General features: G+C 38.1%; 1 protein-coding gene across 7 annotated transcripts in view; it reads right to left on the bottom strand.

The window, feature by feature from the left end:
* Positions 1 to 26,453, bottom strand: part of DLGAP1 (DLG associated protein 1) — a 462,862-nt gene that overhangs the window by 125,552 nt on the left and 310,857 nt on the right. For 5 of the 7 annotated variants that reach the window (XM_074576757.1, XM_074576758.1, XM_074576754.1 and 2 more), the window contains 2 exons: positions 17,750 to 18,775; positions 3,438 to 3,652 (listed from right to left, as the gene is read on the bottom strand). In XM_074576757.1, the coding sequence (XP_074432858.1) occupies positions 3,438 to 3,652; positions 17,750 to 18,703 (1,169 nt within the window). In that variant the 5' untranslated portion in view covers positions 18,704 to 18,775. Of the gene's footprint in view, positions 1 to 3,437; positions 3,653 to 9,442; positions 9,575 to 16,807; positions 17,089 to 17,749; positions 18,776 to 26,453 lie in introns of those variants that run through there. The other 2 variants (XM_074576760.1, XM_074576761.1) reach the window with 2 other exon arrangements.

Genomic DNA, 26,453 nt, shown 5'->3' with positions numbered 1-26,453 from the left:
ACTTTTTTCCCAACAAAAACCAGGCTAAACATAACCAAGGTACATACAGATAGCTGAAGGAATACATGCTGAATCAAGCTCAGCTGTAATGGAAATGTCAGTTATCTGTTGCCTGCATCTTCTTTCAAAGTTAGCTAACCAGTCCATTTTCCATCTGCTTACAAGTGCAAGATAAACTTCTGCCACTTTTCAGGAATGAGCAACAAAATGTCAGGTTTTTTTTTCAGCTGGATCAGTTTATCTGGACTGTGAAAGATTAAAAACCAGGAGGACACTGCTAGCAAAGACAGAGAGAAAAAGCTGCCTACTTCCTGGTAGGATAATGAGAGTACAGCAGTGGAGGTGTGCATTTCAAGATCACAGCAAGCTGTGCTTTATTCAGAATGGCACCACAGCATTTGACACATGTGCTGTAACCACATGGAAACCATGGCATGGGAGGAATATTGTAGGAGGGAGATTGTAAGGCATAGCAAGAAAAAAAATCCCTCAGCAAAACCAGGAAAATAAATTTGTATTACGTAAAGGAGATATGACACAGTTGTGCTGTTCAAAAGTTGTTCCTTATATAAAAAGAAACACTGGTAATAATGAAAACCCTTTCTCAGAAGAGTAGGCGCATGAGCAATGGAAGGTAGGTAGGTGGGAGGGACAGCGTGGGTTGAGAGACCAATATTAGACTTAAAGTACTCAGAGAGGAAAAGTCCCACAAGACGAAAAATCCCTTCAAAACCAACAGTGAAAGCAAAAGGGAACGTGTTTTTAAGTTGTTTGCTCTGCCAGAGATGAAAGCTAAGCCAACTAGAGACTGCATACAGAAAACCGAGAGAGCAGCAGAAAGAAATGCAGAAGATCCCTGACAATTACCACTGTAGAAGCACCACTTTCACAAGGTGCCTTGTTCTTCACTGACAGAAAAAAACATAATTAAAGGAGTGAAATACCACTCAGCTTTAAGGTGTTAACAGTGCCCTGCAAGGTAGGTAGAAAGGTAGAAAGTCCACTAGTGTCAGTAAAAGGCTGAGGGCTGACTAGAGTGGCTTTTGGCTCATTTCCATAAGGCTCTTATTCAGGTGCAAATTGAACTCAAGTCAACAGTAAGCCAAGGAAATAACTTGTTATCACGCATTACACAATTGCTTGATGACCTATATTCAGCGAGTTAGGGGCCCTAATTTAGTCTCTGGCCGACATGCCAGCAAAGCTCTATCATAGCTCTCAGAGTAATCAGGGTAGCCCTGGGATGAACAAGCAATGTCATAGCCAAGGTCAAGTCATGCTACAAAGACAGTACGAAGAAGTTTTCAAAAAAGACCTAGCTTAGCAGAATACTTCAATTCCCCGAGCAAGCACTTGGCTAGTTCTCACAAAAAAAACCCCAAATTATCACGTTCAGCAGAAAGGAATAAAAGCAATGCATAATTATGTATTATAGAATTTGTGTCTGAAAATGGAAAAGTTTCCCAGGAAGAGATATTTCTATAAAGTACCATCATAGATTAAAAGAAATAATTCTACCTCATCCCAATTTGTGCTGAAAAGTCATTGAAAAAGAAAAGTTATTTCATGTTATGTCCTCTTTTTTTTGTTTTACTACCTTTTACCATTTTCCCTGTCCTGTGATTTACATCCTACTTCTGCATAGCTCCTAAACTTACATGAATTTTACAGAGTACAGCTTAAAATTAAGTACATTCCTAAAAGCTTTCCTGAATAGGAAGGGATTAAAAAACATATGTGAAATGAAGTATTCATACAAGTACTTTGCTGAATTACAATGACTTCAAAGCTAAACCCAAAAGCTTCTGTTGCCTAGCCCCTGCGATCTAACATCCTCTGTGGGTGAACAGTGACATACAGGACTTTTTGCTTTTAATAATTCCATATTCTTTTGCAAATCTCATATCTATAGAGAACAGAAATGACCAAGAGCAAATACACTCACTGTGACGCATTGTACTTCACATATATATTACAGAACTACGGAAGACAGGTTTCTAACATCCCAAAAAGAATAAGCTCTGTGCCTGAGTGTGTCCGTGCATAAAGCATGGCTTTATGGAGTTTGTGGTGGTACGTAACATTTACTTTCACCTTGCAGAGGCTGCAATAACTGATCTCAGGGGAGGAGCTTTGGCTCAGGGAAGGATGTGGTAAAGTCTGCTGGATGATAAGAGGAATCACGGGATCCCTTGAGCAAGTGCCAGCTAGCTTATGAAAATCCCTGCAGAAAATGAGACTACTTTCTCCTTTGGACACTAATGGAAAGACAGAGCAGAAGCAATTCCTGGCTTCCCTTGAGACAAAGTCAGGCAGGCTGCTATGGGGAGCTGCAATAAGCATGTTTGTGTCTTCTGGTCTACTCATCGCTGATGTCAAGAGCATGACATTCTTAACAAGGATCAAACGCTTTTCTCTGAAATCTATTTCTCAGATAAGGTCTCGGGGAAAAAAATGGGGTAGAGGAGGACAAGGAAGGAGAGGAAATTAATGAGGGAAATGCAGGAGGAGTCTTTTGTCACTAATCATGGATACTAGAAGAGATACAGCTCTTTTTTTTTTTTTTTTCCATTTTAAAGCTACAGCCTTAGGCAAGTTATACTAAAATTAGGTTATTTTTGGTTCAGTGAACTATGATTCACTATTACAGCAACGGATTTTGCAGAAGACAGACAGAAACAATTGTTGATTTAAATCCACACTATTTTCTTTTGTGGATATAATCTATTTTCTTGCTTTAGGGGACCTCTCTATTTTAGAATCATTTAAAATAAAACATTAATACCAAAATTGCCCGTTTGTGCACCTTTCATGAGAATTTGCGTGTCTCTCTTAAAAGGCCCGAATAAAAGAAAAACACAGAGTTACATTAAAAAAAACATAAATTCATCATTCCTCTTGACTAAAGCTTTCATAAGCGATTAAAAAAAATTCAGTTTTGGTTATATCTCTCCACAAAATACAGTGCCATCCTGAGCGAACTAAAGAGTGGAAACCATGGATTTGTCTATTTTCAAACAGTCATTGTTCTTTTTAATTAAATGTCAGATGCTCTCCGATGAGTTGCAAAGACTAGCTTAGGGCTAATTTCACATGTTGAGTACATATAAATACACAATTATGCAAAGCTTTCACAGGTCAAAGCTACAACTGAGCAAAGTATTTAAAGTATAGACCTATTGTATATTCCTGAATACTCACCTAACACTAACAGGTTAAAATACTTTGCAAATTCAAAGCGCAGGCAGCAGGGCCCCTTTTCAGAATAACATTGACATACATTCCCAAATCTACTCTTGTTCAGAAAAAAACCAACCAAAAATAAGCATGATCAAGCACACTCGTTTAAATACTTAACTGGTACCTAGAGGTAAAGAGTAGAAACAAATAGGAACAGAAACTGGAGCTCTATATGATGTAGTAAAAGATGGACTTACTTGAGGGTGGTGAGCTCTGTAAGGGATGGCTGGGTGGCCTTGAGATAGCTCTCTCTCCGTGCAGCAATCTTTGGAGATGGCTTCGGACTTGTGTCTGAATCTCCACTGTCATCATCCCCCATGGCTTTGATGTAACTGCCACTACGCATTCTTCGGCAGGGAATCTCATCATCTTTCCCTCGTGGAGTGTATCCAGTCCATTCATCTTGAGGAACCTGAAGTGATAAACACAATTCTCTTATTAGTACGCTCTTCCCTGATGCAATTGCACAGCAAGATTTGACTGTGCTAAGCCATAACAGAGCCGTAACAAAAACTCTCATGGCCAAGGGCCCATCCTTAATCCCATTTGACCATGGTTTGCTGTTTGCAACGAAGGCCTGCTTTTCCCCCTGCATGGTCACAAGAACCTCTGGATCTGTTTGTTATTTTCCACTGTTTATCTGGGAATTTTATAGCAAACATAGAATCATAGAATTGTTAGGGTTGGAAGGGACCTTAAAGATCATCTAGTTCCAACCCACCTGCCATGAGAGTCTCAGTTAAGTCTAATACTGATCTGGATAAATCTGGTTTTTGGTGGTTTTTCATTCAAAGCATTTCCAAACCAGATCAGGGTATTTTTGGTTCAGCTCAACATACTAAACCCCTTTGGGGAGGCACAAAAAATGAAATACAAATTCTTATATCACAATCTTTTCAGACAGAGTGTGCATATCACTAGAACGATATGATAGGATAGGATGATATAGGAATCACAAGGATGATTTTGGTTCAAGATACATTTCAAATTAGTGGAGCTATGTACTAATCATCACAAAAGTAGGTTTGCAAGTGTGAAATTATACTACTATTGCTTCTATAGCATAATTAGCGCCAATGAACACCTGCCAGCTTGCAGGGATCCTCCTTTTGAATTATGTTAGTCTGAGTCATACAACTCTTTATTCTTTTCTTTTTTTTCCTTTTTATTGATGTGCATTATTTCTCTTGATCTGAAGTAAGTGCTCTCTGTTCTTTGCATTGGAAATCTGGAACACCGGGAATGTGCATTCACGAGATTTTGGGACAGCAGAGGACAAGGGCACGTTGCTCTTGCCCACCCATCCTCTCCCTTCCTCTGCTCTCGGGGCTTCTGACCATTGTAAACCAACACCCTTCTCTTCCCTCTAACAGCGGAAACAACATGCAGTGGAGCAGGGTCCTTGAAAGAATTGTCCTGAAGTTATTTAGCAGAAACCCCATTTTTATAGTAAAGGTGAAACTGCAAAAGGGCTTTTTAGTTAAACATATTTCATGTTAGATTTAAATAAAGTAGTTGTGAAATTTTAGTTTGCTGCTTTTCTGATTATTCTTAGTGAATCAACTCTATAAAGCAAGCTCTGGCGACAATGCTGAGAGACCTTTACAAGCCAAATCTGGGTTGCTGAAATTTGTTCTACAGCTTATGAATTATCTACAAGGATAATCACCGAGTGTCTCTTTTCTATGAAAAGTTTGTTCTTCAACAACATTTAACTTCTGCTGAGTATTTTGTGTATCTGTTACTTCCCAAACTTCAGCCAGCGCATTTACGTGCCAAACTGAAACACTGGACTGTTAGCTAACAGCTTAGCTTTTGATCCCCACTAGAAACATAAGCCTAAATCCAAAATCTGCAAGGCCTTTCAAATGCTACTGTCAATGTAGGTCAAATTTTTATGGCATTTTATCAGTCTATGCTGCTATAAACTGCAATCCAAAACCCACTGTGCTACACAAAGGAACAGAGATATTTAATGGAACTAAGCATTCATGGGCTTATTACTAATTATAATTAATCAACCAAACTATTCATAAGCCATGCTATGCTTTGTCTCCTCCTGATTTCAGGCCCAAGACCTCGCCAACTTTCTTCCTTCATTGACTCTTCTTTTCCTGCTACTGACATTATGATTTTGGGCTTTCCTTGAACTTCCAGGCTCAAATAAGTTTTCCTCTTGTGCTCAGTCTAAGCTCTCTATTTTCTCACAGATCTCTCTTGGTCAAGTCTGGCCTTGATAAATTCACTTGGAGCTTTAATATTTTCCTCAGAGGACTCAAGATTTAATCCTGGAAGTGTACTCTAGCTTGTATCTTTATCAAAATTTCTTCTTATGACAGTCTTCCTTCTGAGGACACAGACTTCCTTTTCAGTTGCTCCATGTTTTATTTAACCAATTCTTAACCTTATGCCTTTTTAAAGTAAATTTCCATGTTTTCTATAAATATCCTTTAGTTACTCTACTTCTGTGAAACATTTAAATTCTTATCTTCCAGCAGCATTCCTTCCTTAAGGCAGGAATATATTTCAAAGTCCAGTTTTCTTATTGAACAATGGCATGCAGAATTGTGTAGCTATAGGAAGTAATTGAATAAATACACTTAAAACCACTTAAAATATTCTTCTAGAAAAGGGTGAGAGTTTAACTAAGAACTGCAGTATTACAGACTGAGAGTACCGAGTGCTAACAGAACCCACTGGAGGAACTGGATTGATATACAGCTCCGATACGTTTGCACATAAAATAAATAAATAAATAAATAATAAAAAAGCAATGTTTCAATTCTGTGACTTCTAAGTTTATGCCTAGACCCCAGATCTGGGAAGTTGATGCTTTCATGATTTGTACACGTTTGTAAAGTGCAAATGAAAGTAATACTTGTAATAGTGATTTTGATTCTGATTTTTGACGTACAAGAGTACAGAGCATTTTACAACCCTCCTCCAGCAACTTATGACAGACAAAGCATAATATTTTTTTCAGGTATTATTCTTGCATTGGTTCTAGATCTACAGCATCATCAAACAGCAAAAATACAATCTGTATTCACACCACCCCTCACAAACATTTTGGAACCTACAGCTCCTGCTCATCAAATGTTAAACCTTGACTTTTCAAATCACTCATGTACAAAAAAGAAGTCAACACAGGTTTAGTAAAATCAAGCTCTGCTGACATTTTGATGACATACTTGCACTTCAGTCAGAAGTTTTAAACCTGTAATAGTGTATTTCCAATCAGTTTTCAGGCAGATATTTGATATCTAAGTCAGAGTATGTAGAGAATCTGTGAATTCTCAGAGGACATGCACTTTAATCTGTTTAATATTTCATTCATTATGCTTTAGTTAAAGTTCTTTGCTTTCTCTCATTATAATAAATTAGTGAATTAATCTTTAATGCACTAAATAAAATATGTTAGTATAATGTTAATGTTGGTGACTTTAACAGAGAAAAAGTCAGGGGCGTTAAAGCTACAATGCTCATACAGCACCCATAATTCAGGCAAGCTGAACACTTGTAGTTTTATTAAATAAAAGACATACTGTTAAATTTAATGCTGTAGTTTATAGGTGCAATGCGAGTGATGAGATATAGTTGCTGTGGGCACCATAACTCTGGAATTCTTGAGTTCTGTCATCAGTAACCCCATACATAAGTACAATACCTTTTATCCCAAAGCTTCTCAAAATGATTTAGATATGGTAGGCCGAGTTTTGAAAGCTGGTTGCAATGAATTTATCACAAAAATTCCTATTTACACATGCAAACACCGTGTACCGCAAAGAGCTTTGAGTGCATTGCTCTAGCCCCACGATTTGCGTGATGCGGTCGAGAGGAAGGAAGTGTCCAGGCGGTGCTCTGCTCACCCAGTGAAGTGAGCAACCACTGAAAAACAGCATGCAACCTTTTTAGTAGCTCTTCCACCTTTTCAACGCTCTGGTTGCAGGAAAAGAAAGCTGAGCTGTTCACACAGAGACCGGGGGCAAAGCAGTCTCAAGGAGTGCCACAAACCCACTGGCTGGTTTGTGTACTGGGAGTTACCTGCATGCCCAAAACCAAAGGAAATGATACAAACGCAACCCAAGTTCCATTACCGTATTATGGGCTTAAGGGTAAACCCTGTATATGCCAAAGAGATAAGGATGGCTATGGGTAGGAAAAAAACCTCCAGATTTAGAGAACAGCCTAAAATATCAACCCTGATATGCTTCTAATTTCATTTAACACACTGAGGAAGTCAGAGTGTTTGTACAAACTATCTTGCCTGCCTAGACAGGCAAGGTTGCAGTAGAAGAATGTAATGGATATTTGATTTAAAGCTGTTTTAGTTAAACAGTTTGCACAGTTTTCTTGCAGATATTTAAGGCTAAGTGGTGTGGGTTTTTTTCTTCTTTTTTTTTTTTTTTTCCCCTTTTCAGTAAGATTTCAGTATTTAAGAGAATATTAGGGAAAGAAATCTGGGTCCAGTTCCCCTTTACCTTATTTCAGTTTCACAAGAGTCGGAAACCCTGATTTCAGAAGTCGGAATAGGAGAAAACGGTAAGACATTGCGTAACTGGTAGAGAGCACTTGCAGGGTAAAGAAACGCTTTAGAAGTAGTAGATTTTTGCTTTGGCTATTAACAGCTGTAACACCTTTTATGAAAGGATGTCAGAGCACTGTCTGTGTATTACTTGAGTAGGATAAACAACCCTTAAAGCTCAGCATTTCCTTTCATTGTACCTGTTTTGCTGTTTACAAAATACAGGCAGATAAAATAATGTCGACATTTTAATACTTATGTGCCTACAGTCAAATACCTCAAGCAATACCTACTGAAAGAAGTGACCTGATTTTCAGAGTGCTTTCTTTGGTGCCTAAAAGGAATGGCTGTAACAGCTCATAGCAGACAATGAAATATACTGTCACAATAAAGTTTTTCAAAGCATGGGAAAAATAGGAAAACATAAAGCCCTCTCAAAACTACAAATTGCAAAATGAAAATCGATCACGTTACTTCATGCATTCTGTTTCTATACATATGGCACTAAACATTCTGTAGTGTGTTTCCTGCTGTTGATCTGGAAAAACGCTGGGAAAACTGCCTATGAGAACCTCCAGCTCTTTTCTTTTCTTCACTCAGGAGGTCTGCACAAATTTTCCCACAGGCTCTTACTTTGTTTGAATGGCCAATATTACGGCAAGGTCACATGCTGCACTGCACGCAAGTGCAAATGCACGGTATCTGCTGCCTTAGAGGATTAATGGCATTAAGACTGACATACCTGAGATAAAGCTGTTTCATGCTTTTAAGAAAATCATATTATCCAATTATCTTGGCAATACCATTTTTTCAGTATCAGAATATCAAGCAGGAACATCACTTGCATGATTGTTTTCACTCTCATGAAAAAGGGGGAAGAGCTAAACTCAGATCTAACAATGAACATCATTGTTTTTATTAAAATAGAACTATTGTTATTCACACTATTGAAGCAATAGAGATCCTGGAAACATTTCTTTCTGCAAACGATCTTTAAAATCACGTACAATTCTTTCTTCACAAGGCTAAAAATCAAGAGTGCACTTTACTTACACAAAAAGCGCAGTGAAACACAACACCATCATTACTTGAAAATACATAGAAAATATTCAGCAAAGGCCTCTGAGCCAGGAAACCTCCTGAAACTTAAAACTTCAGCACACAGCTAGAAATAAAATGTTTGTTACAAGTACGAAAGCTAAGCTATAGCTTCTTTCTTCTGATGAAATGGCAGATATAAGACTCTTCTGTAAATAGAACAGACTATACAGATAACATACTGCCACCAGCCAACATCTTACCTGGATTCAGCTTCATTTAGTGCACAGATTACCTGTCCTGATCTTTAACTAAGTTTATGTTGCTCTGGTAGTGTTCACACTTTGTCATTAGCCAAGCTGGCCTGACCGGTCAATTCCTTTAATGCATTTTTTTATATAAAGGAACTGGATTTTTCTAATGGATAGTCTAGATCCCCAAATAAAGAAGTTAAACAAACAGCTATACTGGCCCCCCAGTTTTCAAACATTCATTTCAAAAGCTCACACATAGTGGAATGTGAAATAAATCCAGCATGTAAGGACAATGGTAAAGAAAACATTTTTTATTCCATTTCTAAACAATAAAATTAGAAGAACTAAAATCCTTCTTTTCTGCCCCAAATTGTTATTAACTTACCTTACCAGATGAAATAGCAAACAGACTGTTTCTATAGCAAATTAAGTTCATTATTGATCTCTAGTTTGATTTGGTTTATTGCAGCTGAAATCATTAAAGCTTCTCCCCGTGCTTTGCCAAAGCAATGTGGGTGACTATAGAAGTAAACACAAGGACTGGAAGGAGTGGCTAACCATTGCTCACAGCAGTAGACTTGTAACTTTAGCTTTCTATTAGTATGCAAATACTTAATGAAATGAAATCACACAACTGAAGAACAATGCTTAATGACTGCTCAGAGCAGATTTTCAAACCCATGCAATTTGGTTTTCTTAGCTGTTATTATGCATCTTCTGCGTGCTGTTAAGGAAGTTTCAATTGCCATCTTCCACTTACTAAGTCTATTCCTAGCACTCATGAATATTGAATTAATCAGACCAATAAAGATGAGTAGCATTTCATTCTATCATTGTGCATGCGTTAAGAATCATTGAAGTATGCAAAAAAGAAGGAAGCCTTAGAAAGCTTAAAGAACAATATATGTTTAATAAGCCTCAGGAGTTTTCAAAAAGGCAGATAGGAAGGTTGCTTCTATTTAGGACAAATAATATGCTCAGTATCTGCAGCAACACTTGATTCAACTTGTACTATTTCAGTAATCAGGTTCTACTATAAATTCTTTTAATTTAGCTGACTTATCTCCATATTTTTTTACATGAAGAGCATTAACAGCCAAGACAAAGACCCTGTCCGAGATAGAACACTACTTCCTCGATCCTAAGTGCCCTCACCTTGCCTCGAACCTGAATAAGCAGTGTGAAGAATCGCAATCTTTCCTTCACATAACAGTAGTTTGGAAAGTCTTCTAAAAGAGTATGAATCCTCATAGGCTAAATCAATAAAAAAAATTCTTCAAGCACTGCTCCAGTTTATAATTTTCATTCATCAAAAGGTGCCTTGACCACTAGCTTGTCAATCTGATTCACGTCCTGTTTTATGAAGTGTGTCTCCTACACAAAACCACCATGTCTTGATTCCAGATAAGTCTTCTCCTCCTGCTTTACGCATAAAAATCCAACTAACCATGAAGAGGGCCACGTGGATACAATGATTCCAGCCAAGGGCCTTGCAAGTTTGTCACCCCCAAACACATTCTGCAGAACGGAAGCCAAACGGCAACTACCACATCTATTAGCTGAAGGAAACATAACTGAAGGTCATATAGCAAGACTCTTGTCCAGGACCTCAAACTAAAACTGCTTCAGTGATACTCATGGATGATATTCTCTCTGTGGCAGAGGGCAGACATTCGTTCTCATCTTTCTCAATACCCTTGAAGCTTGCAGTGCAGTTGGCTAAAACGAGATACGGCTCCTTGCCCAAGTAAGGACAACACAATGACTGTTAACATGAATACCAGTCCTGGAAAGCAATGGAGATGTTCTTCATGGAGAAATGTTCTTTCACTTCTAGATACCTTCTTTTGGGGCGAATCAGTTCTTTCCCTAATCACTTCAGCACCTGCATACAGTGACTAGCTGGCATCAAATGCCAGTGCTCTTGAATGAGATGTCATTTTACGTTTCTTTCACTACACATGACCACAAGCCCACTATCAAGCAGCCAGCAGGAAACTGGCTTGTGAATGGAGAACGTGTAGCTGAATCTGTATCCTTGGAAGAAAACAGATGTGGCGGGGAGAGCATTTTGAGAAACAGCCCTTATGCTGTTTCTGTTGGCTGACTGTAACTGGATAATCTCTGGTGCTTTGCTAATGTTGTGCTTTCGCAGGCAGCAGCTGTAAGTAATGCAGTTAAGCTACCATCTCCAGCTGCCTATTAGCTTCTGTCGCATTTTAGTGGACAGTGGACAGACTTTGCTGAAACTTCCACAATGCTTTCTTTTGGATTACAGCAATGAAATACACCTGTGTAAGAAGCTTTCGTTTGGTTCCAAGGAAATTTTCCTGGTTTCAGAACATCATAGTGTGTCTTTTCAGCGACTCCAAACTGTCACCTCTGCTCTACAGCAGAGTCCCACTGGATATCAAATCAAGGTCATGGTCTTGACTCTCATCTGCTGGGAACAGAATTGCTAGAGACCAGGAAATCTCAAAGATTTCCTAACAAACTGATTAACAGGCTGGGGTTATGTCAGTAAAGCAAAATTAGACACAAACTTATTTGCACAAAAGAGTCTTTGAGACAAGTCAAAGACTGTCTGTGGAAGCCCTGGACCATCGGAACTGTCACAGTGCCTTATCCAACTGCATGGCACATTGCTCAGCCTCTGGTGAGAGAAATACACATCTCTCAGAAGTCCAAACAAGACAGTCCATTGCACAGGCTCGGGGTAGGAGGATGAAAGAATAAACAATATACAACAGATTCAGGTTCTTGGTGCTTAATTCACTAGTGACAGCAGCTCAGATGTGCAACAAGCACAGCACAGGAGCATTTGTAAGGCAGAAGAGGAACTGTGGCGAGCTGCCCCCAGCTCAAAACACTCTTCTGTCACTGTAGTATTTCTCCCCTCAAGATCTGTACTATGAATTCCATTCTGGAAACATAAAAAAACCCCATAACTGGATGTAGGGGAAATATTCCTTATTACTTTGCACTGACTGAGGAAAACATATCACCTCTCAGTGTTTTTTTCCCCACCTACTTTGCATGTCTCCACAATAAGAGTTAAGAATTTCAAACTCAGATGCAGATTGAAATGATCCTCTTTGCTGGACTTGGTTTGTCTTGAAGATTTTTGTGTTTTTTTTTTTTTTTTTTCCAGTGAAATTACTGAAAACAATAAGATTAAGACACTCCAGATATTTAAGTCTACAGAAAGGAGTCAGATCCAGGACTGAGTCAAATCTTAACCTTGAAGGAACTGACACAGATACCAAAAGCCAGCTATTATGTGCAGCCATAATTTTCATAAACATTTCTGACGTAACAGTACATGCAACGTAGTGTCACACAAGTACGCTGCTAAATCCTATATATGGTATGCTAGCAACACAAAATCGGGATCCAGCTGCCAGAATTACGTTCATTAAGCGGTGCGCTATTAGAGTATAGGGATGTTAACAGAATGAACAAACAGTAATTCAAATTAATCTAGAAAAAATAAGATAAGCGCTAGTATATTCAATACTAAGAAGTAACAGAATGGTGATAAAACTGAAGGACAGAAAATTATTACCGAAGGAACATGGGCAGATAAAATTGCAGCTAAAAGTGAAGTACTGACATTGCTGTAGAACAGCACTCTTGGTACTTAGGTGGCCCCCATTACTCCATTACTCACACACCAAAGGTCAGTCCAGGTTTTAATTAAATAAATGAGAACATAGCAGTTGTTAAGGTGAAATATGTGGCAAAATCAATCTCACCAACTCAGCCGACAATTTCTTTTTTTTTAAGGTAAATTAAAGGACGGCAAAGATGAAGAGGACAGCTATACTGAAATACTCTCCTACATATTTGTCTTAATATAGCAAAGACATCTTGGGTAGGTTTACAGGTAGGCTAAATAACCAATATGTATGTTCAATGAAATTATTTGTTATTAATTTATTTTTTGTAAATAACCTATTTTGTGGGTTATTTATATTTTCCAAGTTCCCACAAATTCCCTAACTTTATTCACTATTCGTATTACCCATCTCACAATTTTAAAACTGAAATAAATTAGCTTTCTGTGAATGATATTTTTTCAGTTTTAATGTTCTTAGATACTAGTTTATTTTAAAATTCTTCAACATTTAAGAATTTCTAAACATTTTCACGATAATTCCATAACCTGGAAGCTGGCCTAGAATACATTATAACATCTGACATTTTATTTCACAATTGTTCAAATTGCTTCACTAGCTTTACCAAGAAGTATGTTTCATATGAACTCAGTAAAAACAATTGAAATTTATACCTCATATACTTCGTAGTTCTGACTGGAAAATTGAAGGGGAAATAATATAGGCTTCATTAATTTTCAATTTATAATGGAATAAGAGAACAAAAAGGCAGGTCTTCAGACATATGAGAAATGGAACATCAATATTAACGGATACTGAAATACAACATATATATATACACAAGGACATACTGAAAGATTAATTTGAATATGGTAGTTGCGACAGAAACAAACACCACGAATGAGGAAAAAGTAGAGATTAACTGAAAATGCAGATAGATTTGCATAGATAAGTCCAGTATAACAGATCTAGCATAAATTGCTGTGTCATAAGAATAAACGCTTTGTAATTTAACCTACCACGTTTAGAAATCATATGACAGATACTGGTCCTTATTAGCTCCCTGACCTAGGGTGATGCCCTCCATTTGGCCATCCATGGACACAGGCAACAGAAAGAGGGAGCGGTATCTCCTAAGAAACTGTGGAAGTGCCTTGTCCTGAGACTGGAGACTTTAATTATGAGTTTCTTAACACTACACATTATAGAATAATGCACATTACAGACAACCTTCACACAGGAAACTGAGTACAGTACGAACCAGAGCCCTTTGCCACCAGAAAATGCTTATTACACCCAGAAACTTGGCTTATATTTTTTTATAGTATTTCTTACAGACTCCCACTAAGGACAAGCGATACAAATGGGGCATTTGGATGATACTGCACTTCAGTTTTCAGAAGTAAAATTTCCATCCTTAGCCCCAAATTTCTGACACAACTGACTTCAGTCTCATCAAATGGAATCAAAAGAAAACATATGACTGACCCACGTAAGAAAAGAGGAATAATACAAAAAATGTCATCCTTTGTATTTTTGTTCATCTTTTAATGAATGGACCAAGGACAATGGGAATAGCAATTACAGGGAACACTGAATGGCAAAACTATAATCAGAGACAAACTCTGCAGTGTATTTGATACTCTATTAGCTTCAACAATCATGAATTCATAGAAAACAAGAGTGTCAAAAATATCTACCCATGTATTTAGACCCTATTGTTCGCAGAAAAAGACTGCTGCTTACATTTCTTCTTCGACAGTTTTGCTTAATTTTAATTTTTCCAGAGGAGAAGCTAACAGAGAAGTAGAGGCTGTCCACTGCTTTATAAACTATTCTCTGAAGGTAGGGAAATAATTTTGAAGAAGAATTTTGAGAAAACACAAACAGTTCCTTCTCACCTTCCTTCAAATTAGTCCAACTGTAAACCTGGATCAAATAAAAGCACTTTCCTGAAGTAAGAAGGAGCTCAAAAAAAAGCACCTTATCTTTCTACTATCGATCTCCCGATTCTTGAAAGGAGGAATAGAGAGAAAAGAAAAATACAACTCCATTCCTGAGATGCAGGTGAGAGGAAAAGGTTTGCTGGACAGTCTTTAGACTAGTCTGGGAGCTAATGTCTCTTTCTGAAGATGCGCAGTGTTGAGCCAAGCCTCCCCTAGACCTCCAAGGACAGACACTGTGCCTCAGCAGCCGGGCTGGAAGCGGAGCCTGCCGGGGTAAAGAAAGACTGTGCAATGCAGCAGGACTCTGCACTCGATCCAAATTCCAAGTTATGAGAAATAAGCCCATCTGTAACACTAACTACTGCCAACTCCTTCCACAGAACGGTTATGTGGAAAATATCACACCAAGTGAGATAATTGTTTGTTATTTTCACTTTACACTGAGAATTCATCCAGATACTTTTGTGATAAAAGCCCTTACAAGTAAATGTGAAGTCAATGTCGTCTGTGATCTCTGATATACTCAGATCTATCAGGATAAAGAAAATTATCCTGAGTACCCTGAATTGAAAAAAGTCACTTCTTCATTGAATTCAGATACTATCAGAAGAAGAGTTTGCATGAAGAAAATAGTTGCCTCTTTCAAGGATCAGAGAATTTACGTCCTGCACCATAAACAACAGCTCAAATTACAAGTGAGTTGATAAAAGCATCTATTTAACATTTAAGGAGTTAAATAAAGCAACAAAGAAGCATCATAATAATGAAAATAAATTATCAGAGTTGTTCAGTATTGTCATGAATTTGCAGCTTTCATCTCATTTAATGCATTTCTAATTGTTCTAACATAGGACACCAGCCTTTTTGTACAATGATGAGAAGGTCACCAGGAAAATAACAGATATACTGAATATGTCTGCAGCCCACTAACGGAGTTACACTCTGCTGCTGTTAACATATATTTATATTGCAGGACAGCCAAAAGGCCTCAATACCATTGTGCAGGGCACTGTGGAAACACAAAAGGGAACAAAGACCAAGCCCTAAAGGGCTTGTAGTGTAAAAAGATAAGTGATATAGTGAAGAGAAAGGCAATGGGATGCATTCAAAGTAGACTGACTTTTTAATACCTATATCCATTTGTCATCCTTTCAAGCTGCCAACAGAGAAGAATAATCCTGACCTGCTTCCTCAAATCTACCCTACCCTATTTGAACATTATTTACAACGTTAATCAAAGCCTGGTTAAGATTTTCCTCTTTTTTTAAAAAAACAATTTCAAACCACTTATATTGCCTTGGCTTTTACAAACAGGAATACAATTAGCAAAAAATGAAACAAATTGAAATTAAAAGCAAAATAAAACTGCCAGCGAGGATGGGAAACACAGTGAGAATTTAGTTATTCTAAGTGAGAATGTAGTTATTCTAATTCCTGCCCTTGACAATTGTTGGACATATTTTCATACAGACACAGATAATGTCCTCTAATTCCACTTCAGGAGTCTATTCCTGTCAGTTAAACATTATCTAAAAGTCCCTATGGAGGTGTTCATTTAAAGCTGATGCTGGCACAGTTTTTCGCTCTTTTCTAGCCATCTGGTCATACACAGAATTGTCAGCTATTTTATCTAAACCTGAGAGGAAGACTGAAGGAGTAAACAAAAACATCAACAAAAGAAATCTCAGGGTCCAAAGTAACCACAACAATCAAGTCTAAAGTTACGATTTCTTCTCACTCAGAAAATTCAGACAAAAAAGACTAAATGCAAAAAAACCTCCTCAAAAGGTTGCAACCTGAGGCTATTTTGAACCCCCTCTCCCTCCCCTGTCCATACGTACAGCAGTAAACACACACCGAGCATCCATGTTGCCCCCTCTCCCCCCACCCCACTCTCCTAACAATTAATAGAAAATACACAGACCCATTTCTTTACATTTAAAACTTAGAATCTCAGAGGCTGGCATTCAAAATTATTTTGCCTGCCGTTCAATAAAACCTTTTAAGATCAATTTTTAAACGCGGATGCCTCAGTCCTACGCTTTCACTGCGTACTGACTTAAACAGCAGAATGTGGAAGCTGACTTGTCTCATTAAAGCACCCATATGAGAAAACTCGCTACAGTTTCTATACAAATAGACAAGAGTCCCACTACATTAAAATGAAACCAAATCATCTCAGCAAACCTCTTTTTTCCTCATGGTCTTCTCTCTTCTCTGTGCAACGTTGTTCCATCTTACACACACACTCAGGTGTGCCATAAGTGCTTCGTTTAAAGTGCATAAAAGCTATCCACAGCTCTCCTAAGAACGAAACAGTTTTAATATTTTCTGATCCATGTTCCTGCCACAAACATTCACCGGCAGTATGATAGCTCCAAGAGCAGACATCTGATTCTTGACATTTAAAGATACAATACTGGTGAAAAATAGTGACGCTGTATTAACTGCAAACAGCTTGTGAGGGAGTAGGTGATGTACTCCTAAAATGTATAATCAGAACAAGCAATAATTTCAACCTTTTGATTTTTTATTTTTGACTCAAAGCCATGAAAAGAGGAATAGCCAGATAAACAAATCTGGACATGTTACAATAACTGTTTTATGAGAATTTATATTCTATGGCAAAAAGGAAAGTAGGTTGTTTTCCTGCTGGAGAAAGTATTAAGGTACCCCAAAGTTTCTCAAAAGGGTCTCAAAAGCTTTCATAATAAAATAAGCAGTAAATGAAGGCAAATCTTGAAATTACAGAAATCAAAGAATTTGTATCCTGGTAACATTCGGTTAATTGACATTGTAATGCTAAGTGCAAGCACTACAACATCAAGTTCCCTATACCCCTACTGTGACTGCCTTATAAATTCAAAAAGTACATAGAAAGGTCTTATTTTTCCCACATGAAAAAATTAAGCCTGTTCCAGTATGAACTGTTTCTTTGAAATACTGAATGCTGGGGGTAAAAAAAAAAGAAAAGAAAAAGATTTATTTTTAATTTCAGCAGCATTACCCCTTATTTGGTGACCAGTGACCTCTCAGGACAGTTGAAATACCAGAGAAAACCTCCATCCCCCACAAACACCTGAGACAAGGCAGAGCACAGTTAACAGCAATCAGTTCTCCACACTGTACCTGGAGGTACTGACATGACCGTTCCTGTTGACACGTCTCTGCCTTCACCACTGTCTGGTCCATGTTAACTGATGCTTTCTGGTAAACTTCACGGGCTCTGCTCACGGTTAGTGTAGAGGACCAAGAGCTTTTCTTCATTAACTGGGAGTCCAAATTCACAGGCAGGTTTGCACAGGTAGAGCATTTGACATCATTATTGCTTCTGGATGACTTCACAGTATGTTCGCTAATAGTGTTATAGGCTTCCATAAAGTATTGGGAAGAAGAACGATCAGGGCATCTTCCCATGGTCATGACCCCACTGGGACCATGATAAATGCAAACATCATTGTCCAAGTTGTCATCTGAACTCCACCATCCTGATGCATTGGATCTGGGCTTACCTTCTGATCGCCTTTCTTTACTCTTGCTGCGCTTCCCATACCTCATGGTCTGCGACTCCTCTGGGCTCGGTTTGCCCCCGTTGACGCTCCCCTTGGATGGCCCCTCCAGTGAATGGGACTTGGTAAAGAGCTTTTGGACAGAATGAACCAGATGCCGGATCCTCCCTGGGCTGTCACTGCGGTGTTCCATGGCAGTCCGCTTGTACTGCAGAGTGTGGTAGCCATCCCGATTCAGAGGCAGCTGCCGCTCAAACTGGTCCAAAAGGTTGGCAGGAATGCGGTTGGTCTTGTTGGCAGTTCCGTGGGGAACCAGAGCACACTCGTCCTTGAGTTCGTGATGGGAATTGTAATGTCTCCGGGGAAAAGTGCTGCTGGCAATCTGATCGTTGTAGGGCACCATGCACTCTGCCTGAAAAGAGTTCCTTTGAGTGTAGTAAGGGTGGTCTGCAGGATGGGGGTCCACCGGGTTTAACAAATATGGCTTCCTGTCCGGGTGGTGTGGCAGACTGTCACACGGAGAGTCACAGGTAACCCCATGATGATGACTACGGCTGCTAGATAATCCCTTCATCGTTGATGTAAAGCAAGTCCCAAAGTCATCTAATACGTATGGCTATGCAATGGGCGGACGTCAGAGAAAGGCCTAAAAAAACGAAATACAACAGAGGCCATAAGATACTCGAGCTAAGAGAAAAAACAGCACGTGCACATTTACCATTCATTGTTTCTTATTGTAAAAATAACTGGAATAAACATTCTCTGAATCGTTTTATCACTTAAACTTTTCCATGTCCAACATAGTGATAGGGGATGCCTAAATAATACACAAGAAAAATTATCTTGTTCCACCAGCTGGAAAACAGATGCAAGAAAATTTTTCTGATACAAAATTCACTATTGTTCATGAGTCCACAGCAAGATAAGGATCACCACATATACTCTAGAACCTCAGTCCTGAAAACATTCATGGACAGGGGCCTCCCAGGAGGTCTTAATTGCTCATCTGCATGTTTTCAGTGCCCAATAAGTGCATGAAAAAGATCATATCCTTAATGGAGTGCTTTCTGGGTTATGTTGGGCCAAATGCAGAGTGTGGTGCAATTAATGGGAAACTTTTCTCTGTCTTCAGTGCACATCCGTTCATGAGTCAAATGCAGTTTTACTTGATCTCCATGTTGTCTGCCTAGACTGTAAGCATCTCAAGACAGTACCAAAACATTATTTCTGTTAGATCTCTTAAAATTAAGACTAAAACAATAATACATTACACTAACTCTGTCAAAATGAAGCCAAACCGTTTAATAACCTATATACTTGGGGTTGTTGCATTTACTGTTTACTCACCCCCTATTCACAAAAAAATATCTTATTCTGATAATGCATGGCCTGGTTTAATTTTCCATAAATTTTCAGAGTACTAAGCAGTGTTTAAATATCCCTACCTACTCCTTCTACACTTAGGGGAACTGGTACAGCCAAAACTTGTATGCTGCTGTAACAGTGTAAGGGATTTCAACACATAATAACAGATTGCAGTTATTAGCCCTGAAGTGACTCACAATGTTATAGACTATTGATTACAACAAGTTGAAAATGGAAATCTTCATTACAAGTGATATAATAACCACTCTGTTTGAGGCCAGAGGTCCTCATTTCAGCTCTCACCACTAGTAGAAGTCTGGATGCAACTGCTGCTGTAACCTCTGAGCTACTAATGTGTAAATTATGGGGTTTCAGATGTGGCAAAACATTCTCATGGTACTGTCTCAGCTCCTGATGGCCAGAGGACTCCTTAGAGGATGCCCTCTTATACCACGCACAACTGAAATGGGAGTCACTCAGCTACTTTATTCTTTTCCGGCATGGCTAATCACATAATACTTTTGGAAATGTCACCCTCAATATCTATCTTGGAGCATGGACAGTCATGCATAGCAAACAGTATTCCACTATGTTCCTTCAGTGTTCTCTCAGATAAAGTTCATGTTTTAACAGGTTGTAGACATTGTACCTACTGGCAAATTGGCAACAAAGAAGTTTTCTAAAATAGCACTAAGTTAATGTCAGTCTGGAAAAGCATGCTCTACATTTCATCAGAACATATTTTATATTTTCTTCTGAATCTGCGGTGAGCGAAAGAGGAGTGTTTTTCAGTATGCTTCAAAGCGAGTGTGGATGTCCTGAGTTTCACTCCCCCACACTGGATCCCTGCAATGCAGAAAATGTTCCATTCTCAGGAGACCCTGAATTCCACAAAAAGAGTTTTCAAAATACCACAAAAGGCACTTGAAATATTCCAAACGGATGAGCTCACTGGCTTACCCGAAGAGGAGAATGGCCACAGGAACTTTTAAAAGCACAAAAATAATATATTCAGAGAGCTGGACTTGTCAGTTATACTGTAGTGACAATCCTTAGCACTTACGTCCCTACCAACTCCTTTAAAAAAATGTAATCTATTAGACTGTGTAACAGAGAAAAACCAAAGGGATGTAGTAGTATATTGATAACTAAAATGATGGAAAATGTGACTTGATCAAGAATATCCTATCAAGAATACCACTAAAGGATAAAACAACCAAATAAAAATATTCCAACCTCTGGTATCTGTGAATATCTTTCACACTTTAAGGTTTGTGATAACAAGGCTTCAGCCAGTTAATTATTATTTAAATCCATTTACAATCATGCAACAGTCCTCAAGACGATTGATAAATTATCTTAGGGCTAACAATAGACTAGTGTGCTATATAAGATAAAAATAGTAAAACCTTGCCCCAAAGATATAAGAAAGTCATGGAGAAGTATAGTAAAGTGGGACATGGCCAGAACCAGTGATTTATTTTCTTTTTTTCATTATCTGAATGGCTATGAATTTTTCATTTTTGTGTTCTGTGGAAAAAGATTATATGTAGACAAAGAACCGAAAGAACAGATAATTTACAGAACAGTGAAGTCATGACAGGCACAGGAGATGTCATGGAGTTATTAAGAATATGTAGTCTTAATATATTTATAGAGCAGAACTGCTGGGATGAGGAAACACTTGATCTGATTTATAGGTTTGGACAGAGTAGTGTGGAACATCTTGAAGATAAAGATGAGCTTAAAAGATATAAGTAATAGTTTGGCCGATGACAGCAGCAGTGTTACCAGCTGGGTTTTGGATGGACTGGCAATATGGACGCTAAGAGAAGTGCGCAAGAAGTCTTAAAAAGTGAAAAAGCTTATGAAAAATGACATTTGTCTGTATAGAGAAAAAGGGACAGGCTTTCCATAAATTGTGGAGGAAGATTGGCTAAGCACTGCTATATGAGCTTGGATGGCAAGTAGGATGGTGGAAATGTTTAGGAGAAAAGATAACATTTAGTTCTACACCCATTTTGGGTCTGAGCTGTCAATGAATCCTCCATGATGAAGTACTGGAGAAAAAGGCAGAAAATAGATAGGAGGATCTGCCCAAGAGGAATCAGATGAACAGATACAGAGAATAACAGAGAAAATATGCATGTGAAAGCAAAAGATCACAGACTTACAGAAAAAGAAGGATAAAGCTTTGCAGGAGCAGCAGATTTAAAAGAGGAGGAAAAAAAGTAGCTAAGACCAGAGAGTGATAGGAAAACCAAACCAAAAGGGAGCAACCAACTTGTGTAACAAAAAGGAGTGATGGTAAAGGCTCCAAAACCTGGAAGAAATTGAAATTCAGAGCAAAAAATGTTTACTTCCAACTCTTAGACTGTTGTATGCATTATGAGAGTCTCTTTCCTGCTCCAACAACACTGAAAACATTTATTTTATCATGGTGATAAAAACCCATGAGTATTAACTAGGACATAGCTTCATTTCACCTTAACTATATTACTGCTGCTATGGCACTGAAAGTGTTATGAATTAGAAAAAATCCAAGAGTGTATCACCGTGCACCTTCCAGGAAGGAAAGAGTAAGTACAATATGCTCTGCGCTGAGAGTGGTGCTTTTCTTAAATATTTAGTGGACAATTATTCTGCACAGAAAAACCCCAACACAATTCTTAAATCACTCTCACACCTCAGTCCTGCTTTAATATGTTACTTACACCTAGAAAAAAAAAAAACACGACACCCTACAGCCTCTGATTCCATCAGTATTTTTCCAAAAATATGCTTCATTTTCCGTAATTGTGTTGGCTGAACCTATCAATTCATGTTTAGTGCAATTAACAGCTGGAGACAGGGCTATCTGATCATGCCATGAATAACTGAGAGGAAGCCAATTAAGATTTTTATTGTATTATTATTTTTTGGACAAACTAGGAACATTTAATTACTCATGAAATAAGGCAAGATAATTGATGAATATAGTGCATATTAATAAACAGTGGAAATAGCAATTCTATGGACATCAGACCAAAACCACTTGATGGCATAGGAATAAATGAGATGTTAAATAGATACAGCATCATAAGGCTGAAGAATGCTTATTACTTTCAACAACCATTTGCTTTTGTTTTCTTGAGGATGCCCTGGGTAAGAAGAATATGAATATATTTGTCCATGCTGCTAACACGGTGTCCCTAACACACAACAATTCCTTGGAATAACTTAGTGGCTAGAAAAATGCGTAATAAATTCTTATGTAATTAAAATGAAAATGCATGCAAAATAAGAAAACCTGAATACATAAATTCCCTACACTTTTACAAATTTTATTTATCTATATTGTCTACTCATGTGTTCCAAACTTATTCATACACATCTTCAAGAAACATATGATTTCCTTTAGATATATGTGAAAACTTCTCTCTTATAAAAAGATTTATGGATATGCCACATTGCCCCTCCAATTTTATCTCACAAGACTGCAGAATTACGCTGCTTACATTTTTACAGGAAGCTGTGAAAAATAATCAGGTAACAAATGCTTTCACTAAAATAATACATACACAGGTATATGGAGAGCAAGTAGACAATACAGGAGAACGTAGAAGGTAGTAAAAAATGGATAATTAATAACTCAAAATGACTAACACAATAAAAACAGTTTATGGCCATTAGCGACTCACAAACCTTTATTATTGAAATGTATTTTATAGGATCAGTATGAAGAGCCAACATTCACAATTTTCTTTTTTTTTTTTTCAATAATCTGATGATGTTGTAGCAGTTCAAGATTCAGAGCAAGGCAAACTGCCATATGCACAGTATAATGCATAATGTAATCTCGTAAGGTCAATAACTGCTACGATAACTGACAGAATGGCAGTGATATCTATGTCAACTATAAAAACATGCAAGTAAAATATATATGAGAAACGGACTAACATGCTCTTGGAATTTGTTTTAGCAACATACAGAATTAAGGCAATGCAACTACGTTACGTGTGGTTACCAACAGAGAGACCCCAACAGCCAGCCCTAACTCTAACACCAACAGGGACACCCTAATTAAGCATCATCAGGACCACAGCACCTTAAGGAGTGAGAGAAGTTGAATTTTTTTTTTTTGTTGGTGAACATGGTTCTTCCAAGAAACCATTCAGTGAGTTAGAGGACACTTGTGAATCCTCAGTTTTGTGCCAGGTCCAGAAACTGAAGGGCTGGTACACAGGTGGAAGGCGATGTAAACACACAACATCATGTATGCACAGCTCTGAGTCTCGAAGGCCTTTCTTTAGTAATGAGCACAAATTTAAACACACATTTGGACCATATCGGTACTTACACCTCAGATCACAGTAGTCTGTTCAAAGAAACGCTGTGTTATTGTTTGAAGGGAGAGGACATAAACTAGGCTTTTTAGCAGTACTATTTGTAGCTGTGCTCCCACTTTATGCTCTATGGTAAACTGTGAGAGGTTCTCATTTCCCTATTGAACAGCAAAGATTCTCAGCATTTGCTTATTTATTTACTCACACACTATGGGATGTTCCCAGGGAAATTCTTTTCCCTGATTCTCAGACTTTTATAAACACATGGAAGACACGTTTATGCTGAGAATCAAACTTCCACGCGCTCCTCATGCAGCACATTGCTTTATCCCAAAGGTCTTGATATTTTGCAGCCATTCTGTGTGGCCTTTCTGTTACGTTATATCACATTAATGAAAATCTAGACATCAATAAAAGGATGCATATTCTGAAATGCATCTCTCCACATATTTTATTAAAGGTGTTCAGAAGAAAATGAGGTCTCAAATTATTTTCCTAATCTGTTTTGGCATGTAATATGAAAGGTACTCTGCCTTGGGTAAAACTCTCAAGAGAATGTCTGGCTTTTGCTTCCATGTCAGCAATCACAAAAGGCAAGTGATACTTACGATATAATTTAATATTGAACAGTGGACAGGGAGTCATAAAGAGAAATGTTTTGGCCAGTAACATAGACTCATTCCAAGTTCATGGGCAAAACAATAAATGGGAGTAACTGGGGAAAAAATGTAATTAAACTCCAGCTGATCTGTGAGGACTCCCTTATGAACAGTATCCATACAGCAAAAACAAGAAGAGAGGCATCCCACCAACGATGTCATAAAAATGGATGTTTGTGGGTTTTTTTTCTGTCTGCATCCAACAATCTTTAATTTGCATATACTTGTGGTGACAATTATTCACTTTTACTTTTGATGACTGTTTTCATCCATGTGCTTTTGGTCAGTGCCAGGGTAGTGTGTGCCTTGGATGTTTGGGTTTGGATTTCTTCATCTCTGTGGCCAATAGCAAGTTGATTCTTCACTAGGAGCGTGACTAAAACTGTAGTCGCTAAAAGAGCCTAACACATAATTTATCTCTGAGTCATATCTAAATACACTACAAGGTCTGCAAGAATTCTACCAGTAATATGTCAGCAAAATTTTGACACAGAGTCCAATTTTTTTACTCCTGTGAGGAGTGCAACTGGCAATAGGCAGGACTGCACGCAAAAATCTGGGCTCGACAAATAGAAATACTAAGCTGTGATCAGTCCTCTCTTCCACTCTCCTCATTTGCACGCACACAATTAACAGTCAACTTTTAAAAAATTCTGATCTGCTCCAGTGAGTAATAATATACCGTGTAATTAGACTGCTCGTGCCTTTTCTGCAGCATAGGACACAGAGTCTCTCTGACTCGGTAAAGTACAGCACATCGGTTGGAGAGCCTATTGTGAATTCCACTGCAAATTCAGAACTGCCAATCAACATTTTCTTCTCCCAGAAAGAAAACAACCAGGAGATTATGTTTGTATAACGTGCATGTAACATAATATATTAAATTGAATCATTTGATTAATGTCATCTAGGCAGTATTGAAGCATATACCTCATAAACAAGTTTAGATGTTGCATTTTAGCCTTCTCAGTCTGTAGGATGATGAACTTTATGACCTTAGCATTTTTTTTTCAGCAGTACTTACAATGAGTTTCCAGAATGCTGTTTGGGCCGCGGGAACAGCAAAAGGGAATGAAAATGAAGACACTCCCAAATTTGGAATAAGGTTATATATAACACATACCTACCTAGGCTGCTCTCTCTTGGGCACCCTACTGTCACACCTAAGTTTGTGACTTTAGAGATCTTTTAGTTGCTTTCCTCACAGAAGATTTCTTGAAAGGATTACAGTCACTACTTGCTAGCAATTACAGATAACCAATGTGATTTAGACTTCTTGTATTATCTCAGGATTACTAAAGAAAGCAAGTAGGAGAGGCAGGCCACACTTTCCTACAGCACTGACATAAAAATAAAGGGGCTATCACAGTGGCGTAAAACACACTGCATTAAATGATTAATACATATATGGAGATTTCAGGTATGCATATGGATTACTGCAAACTAGTAGCTGAGAATGTCAAAGGCTTATTTTTCTAGTAGGAACGAGAAGATCAGCAGATAAAACCTACATGCAATGTGTGCAATGTACCTTTCCTGTGAAAGTCCAGTAATTTCATGCTTTGCAATATGGTCACATAGTGAAAATGGACATCCTTGTACTAAAAGAAGCATCTGATCCTCATTGCAAGGACGCTAATGTGACCATATAGCATCTAGTGACTGTTTGACAGCCATCTAATGGAAGCTGCTAATCTAAGTCAGAACTTGCACCAATATTACACTTCCCTCAGCTGCATGGCATGCTAACTCATTTTCTACCAGTTTTTTAAGTGCTCTCCGATTCTGTAGCATGGCACTTTTTTAACAAGAACCACAGTTAAATTATTGCCTGAACTACAGGTTTTCATGATCTACAGGTTTTCAGAGCTTTTTTACGCATATCTGGAAACGACAATATTGACTGTCAAGACAGGCAACTGGCTTTTCTTAGTCTTATGGACTACAGTCCACTCAAGGCAAACCACACCAGAGA

This window comes from Larus michahellis, chromosome 2, assembly GCF_964199755.1.
Source record: "Larus michahellis chromosome 2, bLarMic1.1, whole genome shotgun sequence".
Classification (NCBI taxonomy): domain Eukaryota; kingdom Metazoa; phylum Chordata; class Aves; order Charadriiformes; family Laridae; genus Larus; species Larus michahellis.
The sequence above is the reverse complement of the archived record's forward strand: the minus strand, read 5'-3'. Positions and strand labels throughout refer to the sequence as shown.